Source organism: Trichomycterus rosablanca, chromosome 7 (genome assembly GCF_030014385.1).
Source record: "Trichomycterus rosablanca isolate fTriRos1 chromosome 7, fTriRos1.hap1, whole genome shotgun sequence".
NCBI classification, from domain to species: domain Eukaryota; kingdom Metazoa; phylum Chordata; class Actinopteri; order Siluriformes; family Trichomycteridae; genus Trichomycterus; species Trichomycterus rosablanca.
This window is the reverse complement of record NC_085994.1, coordinates 39688733-39693913: the sequence shown is the minus strand read 5'-3', so window position 1 is coordinate 39693913 and position 5181 is coordinate 39688733. Positions and strand designations below refer to the sequence as shown.

The 5181-nt window shown below is 46.2% G+C and overlaps 1 protein-coding gene across 1 annotated transcript; it reads right to left on the bottom strand.

Moving 5' to 3' along the window:
- Nucleotides 1–433: 433 nt before the first annotated feature.
- Nucleotides 434–4969, bottom strand: lzts1 (leucine zipper, putative tumor suppressor 1). The gene is made up of 5 exons (XM_062999504.1): nt 4700–4969; nt 3087–3545; nt 2686–2874; nt 2176–2370; nt 434–1808 (listed from the first exon to the last, which is right to left on the bottom strand). Exons 1-5 carry the CDS (start codon nt 4967–4969, stop codon nt 1263–1265), a joined length of 1659 nt encoding a protein of 552 aa, XP_062855574.1. The 3' UTR covers nt 434–1262.
- Nucleotides 4970–5181: the final 212 nt, after the last annotated feature.

The following is a 5181-nucleotide window of genomic DNA, read 5'->3' as shown; positions in this document are numbered from 1 at the left end:
GCCCAGCGATGTACGGTCAACTAGTGACCACTCCTGCCTTTAGCACAAGTTGAATGCTTCGGACCCACTGTGACCCTGATCAGAATGTAGTGTTTACTGAAGAAGAATGAAGCCACAGCGGTGTGATAAAAATATTTGCCCCCCTTGTGATTGTACGTAATATTAAACCAGAAAGACTTGTGGAAGCACTGAAGTGGGCGGCACTGGTCAGGCCTGGGCGTGTCCGGTCACACTGTAAATAGGGTTTATTGATTTAATGAATTTAAGATATAAAAGGTTTAGTTAAAAATGGATCCCGCGGTTACTCAGGTTTGAACATCAGGAATAAATAAGTGGAACAAATAGAGAAGAATCCAGAAGGGGGCGAATACTTTTGCACAGCACGTCACATTATTATTATTTTGTCACTATAAAAGAGACCAGAGAGAAAAAGTAAAAAAGAGAGAATATTTATTTAGAATAAATACGTAATATACAATAATGTACAAAGCAGTAGCAGCTACGATGATGAAACTCTGACATGCTGCTTCCTGTAAGTGTTAATGTGAAGCGTAGCGAGAACCGAAGCAAACATGAAGCCTATTTCTGCACTTATAGCTTATTTACTAAAGGCTGGACGCTCGATTTGCTGTGTTGCCTTGTTTCTTAGCGCTGTTTATTCTAATTTTGCAAACTATATGTCTATATGGACCCAAGATAAGACCCCAAAGACAAACTTGAGTGTAATCCATCACTGACTGAATGTGAGCAGTGCATTCTGGGTAAGTTCCCGACGTGCTCCCGCGGTCCACGGCGAGGTCTTCTTGATCTTCATCTGACCAGCTTCAATCCAGCTGAGGAACAAACCAACCCAACTTGTGATCCAACAGCTACAGACGTGTTTGCCTTGAATTAGATTAGATTAGCTGCTGGAACGTGGCTGGCATTGATCACAGTCAAGCAAGCTTCATACAGTATCTCCATGAGCCTTGAGAAGCTCCTGCTTCTGAGATAAAGTTTTCTGGAGCTTTAAGGTGCTGATTGTGGATTTTGGATTCAGGAGCTTCTTCTGGACCCACATGTTCGGTTGCTCTTCATATGGACAGGAGCATTCAAGCTAACCCATATTTATATGGGCACAGAGAAGTCACCAGCTATAGTAAATCAAAATGACATCAGAGAACATTCTACACCACCGATGGCACCACATTAATCATCTAAGTTGCTGTCCGTATATTTCTGACCTCCAGAAAATCCACAATAAACTGACGGAGGAACCTGAATCAATCAGTCACGGAGAACAACGAGTCACAGAAGTCACCATCATCTGCTTTTTGGACGTCCACGTCTGTGTCCATGGTCCTGATGCCCATCTTGAGGTTGGGTTCCCTCAGCGTTCTCTCCAGATCCTGGTTCTTCCGACGCGTCTGCAAATAGTTGAACTGCAGCTGCTTCTGATACCTGATCACCTTCTCCTTCTCTTTATTCCACGTCTGCTTCTCGTGACGGAAGCTCTCCAGGATCTTCTCCTTCTTCTCTCTCTCCTCCTCCAGCTCCTCCCTCAGCTTGGCCACCTCCTCCCGGAGCGTGTCCACATCTGCGTCCACCTTTTTTCCTGATGCCTCCCGCTCGGCCGCCTCGGACCGGTAGATCTGGAGTTGGTCCTGCTGCTCCTGCAGCTTGATCTTCAGGATGGAAAGTTCCAGACAATCTTCTCTGGCCGCCGCGAGGTCTCGTCTCAGTCCTTTCATGTCGGACTCGAGCTTTAACACCTTCTCCCGGAGCAGCTCGGCCTCGTTCTTCTTTCTCTGGAGCTCGTTCTCACAGACCTGCAGGAAGCAAACACACACCAGGTGACCTTAGGTAGACTTGGATTGTCCAGATATATACTGCATGGTCAAAACTATGTGGACACCCCTACCAATTTATGAGCTCTTCATGGACTAACATTAATAGTAGGATGGGCTGAGCAACTTTCTGCCCTTGTAGAGTTGTAGAGTTGCATCGGCCATCACTGTTATCTAGAAGCAACAACAGCTCAGCTCTAAAGCTTACAGCTTGTAAATATCATCTGTTCTTGATTAACTACCAAGTTAATCAAGGTAGTTCCTCAGGACGGAATGCAGAAGATCTCTGAAGTTCCTCTTGATAGAACATGAGGAACATGAGGAACATGAGGATGATCTGAACACTCACCTCCATCTCGGTTCTCCGCGACTTCAGCGCCTCCTCATTCCCTCGGTTCTTCTCCTCCAGCTCCTTCAGTTTGCTCCTGGCGTCTCTGAGCGCTGATTTCAGAGCCACGATCTCGCTCAGCTTGTTCACCACGTCGGCCTGAGAGTCCTTCAACTGCTGCTTCAACAGAGAAATCTCTCCGGCTTTCTGACACACCTACGGACACACTTTCATTATTATTTATCCCTTCCACCGATTTTTTAGGCCTGCTTTGATGTATTGTTTGATGTAAAACACGATGTGAAACACAGAGAGGGTTCTCTGTGACTGGTTTAGGCAGGTGTCAATCAAACACGGGGGCGGGACTAAACACACCTATGATCTTCAAATCAAAACACCCCAGGTGAACCTTTGTAAGACTTTTGTAAGACTTTCCAAAAGATATTTGGCAGAATATGTAAATGTAAACCAAATGTTTCTTTAAGACGGTACTGGATCTTTTAAAGGGTGCTGGCTGCTCCCAGTACTCACCTCCCACTGTGTCTCCTCCAGTGTGGGAGTTAACTGGGTGTGCTGGTTGGAGAAGCTCCTTTCCCTCTGAGCAGAGTCTCGCTCTCGAACCAGCCGATCCATTTCTTCCTTCAGTCGCTCCTTTTCCTCCTGCAGCTGGACGACCTGCATCTGGAGGAGCTGCTGAGCGTGCAAAGCATGCTGGGAGACCTGTAGAAGTAAATAACTGGGATTAGCGAACTGTAGGAAGGCTTCTCTGCATTTTAAATGGGACCTCAGGGGATCTTAAGCAAGCCAGGTAGGATTAGACCTGATAGTCTGGACAATTTTCTTTCAGCATGAGGTGACACTTTGGGTGTTTCCTCCAGGACCTGGAAAGACACCACTGTTCCATGTATTTTCAATGCAGATTTTTTATTTACCTCTTTGTTGTGAAGCTGTAGGTCAGATTCTGGACCCTCTGGTTTCCGCTCCATCACCAGCTCATCCATGGAACCTGAACTCAGATCAGAAAACGGACTCCTCCGATCCCGGATCCTGGAGCTCCTGTCCGCGCCCGTTCTCGCGCCGTGCTGCCCGTGTATGAGGTCACTCAGCACGCTGGCCGATCTGGTGCTGGGATTTGAACCCCTGTCCTCTCCGTTGACCGCACCGGTCCATCTGTTCCCCGTGGTAACACCGTCGCTGATCCAGCTGGAGCCGGAGATCCCGGAGTCACTCGGAGATCCGGTGCTCATCTCCAGCTTGGGTTCCGGTGTGGCCACTTTGGAGCGCTCGACAGGGCTGAGTCGGCTTCCCAGAATGGTTCTCAGACTGTTGTGGGTTTCCACCGTGGAGCTGCTGCAGCGTGGAAAACCGGGCGTGAGGGACCTTTCAGCTGTCTGAGGAACATAAAAGAGGAGAAACATCTGAGAGAGTCACGGAAATTATTTATATTTATAAAATAATTAGATTTTTATTTATGTGACATCAAAAACATCCAACAATCCCAATTAAAAGTCAATAGAGAGAGGAAATCAACCAGAGTTTACTGTAACCATTACCAAAACATCTAACCCCAACATCTCAACATCTAACCTAAACATCTAAATCCTACTGGATTCCTAACACCAACATCTAACCCCAATAATCTAAACCCAGCCTGCACCTCTAACCTTAACATTTAACTCCAACATCTAAACCCAGCCTGCACCTCTAACCTCAACATCTAACCACAAACTGTACCAATGACCTCAAGATCTAACCCCAAGATCTAAACCAAACTGTACCCATAAACTCAACATCTAACCCCAACACCTAAACCCAAACAGTACCCCTAACCTCAACACCTAAACCCAAACTGGACCCCTAACCCCAACACCTAAACCCAAATTGGACCCCAAACCTCAACATCTAACCCCAACATCTAAACCCAAACTGGACCCCTAACCTCAACATCTAACTCCAAATTGGACCCCAAACCTCAACATCTAACCCCGACATCTAAACCCAAACTGGACCCCTAACCTCAACATCTAACCCCAACATCTAACCCACAACTTTACCCCAACCCCAAAATCTAGTACCAACACAAAGCCCCTATCTGTACACCTAACCTCAACATGTAATCCCAACACATATCCCACAACTGTACCAAAAACCCCAACATCTAACCCCCAACTGTACCCCTAACCTCAACATCTAACCCCATCTAATCTCAAACTGCACCTTTAACATCAACATCTAACCCCAACATCTCAATCCTACTATACCTCTAACCTCATTTAACCCCAACACCTAAATACAAACTGTACCAATAACCCCAATACATAACCCCCAACTTTACCCTCTAACCTCAACATCTAACCCCATCTAATCTCAAACTGCATCTTTAACATCAACATCTAAACCCAAACTGTATTCCTAATCTCAACATGTAATTAGGTAGCTACCCAATCATGTAGCTACTGTGTTACAATGTGGGTAAACAAGTACTGCAACTTTATCAGGGTGTCCATGATCTAACACGTCCACAGCGCCTCTGTCCATGCGTTACCTGATCTGATCTTGCTGAGAGGTTCAGTTCGGTCGGTGTGGTTCTTCTGAGACCCAGCTCCTCACTCCCTTCCTCTCCTGATCTGGGTTTATGGCTCACTTTGATGTAGAAGAAGTCGTCCGTGTTCCCAGAGACGTGGCTCAGTTTGGAGTCACTGTTGATGGCGGATTCGTTGGTGAAGCCATGTTTCATCAGTCCTCTCTTCTTCAGTTTGTGATCGGAAATTCTGCAGCTCTTACTGCTGGTTATCAAACTGCTCACACTACCCATGATTCCCTGCGCACCGGTGCCATACGTCAGACACTCACAGTCGCATCTAAAAACCCTAAAAAACACAAACATTAAAAAGCATTTTAGGTTCCAAATACAGTACAAAAAGCATCATCAGCCTTAGCAAAGATCTGGAACTCACAAAAGACCTTCATTTTTGAGACCACTGACCAGATCTGAGTGTGTAAAGTCAGAGACGATCGCTGGTAGGT

Excerpts from the sequence above, each read along its gene's own strand:
- lzts1 (XM_062999504.1), bottom strand. The coding sequence starts at position 4,969 with ATGGGTAGTGTGAGCAGTTTGATAACCAGCAGTAAGAGCTGCAGAATT. Across the intron at positions 3,546-4,699 it reads TCTCAGCAAGATCAGATCAG|ACAGCTGAAAGGTCCCTCAC; the intron begins GTAACGCATGGA and ends TATGTTCCTCAG. Across the intron at positions 2,875-3,086 it reads TACAGCTTCACAACAAAGAG|GTCTCCCAGCATGCTTTGCA; the intron begins GTAAATAAAAAA and ends TTACTTCTACAG.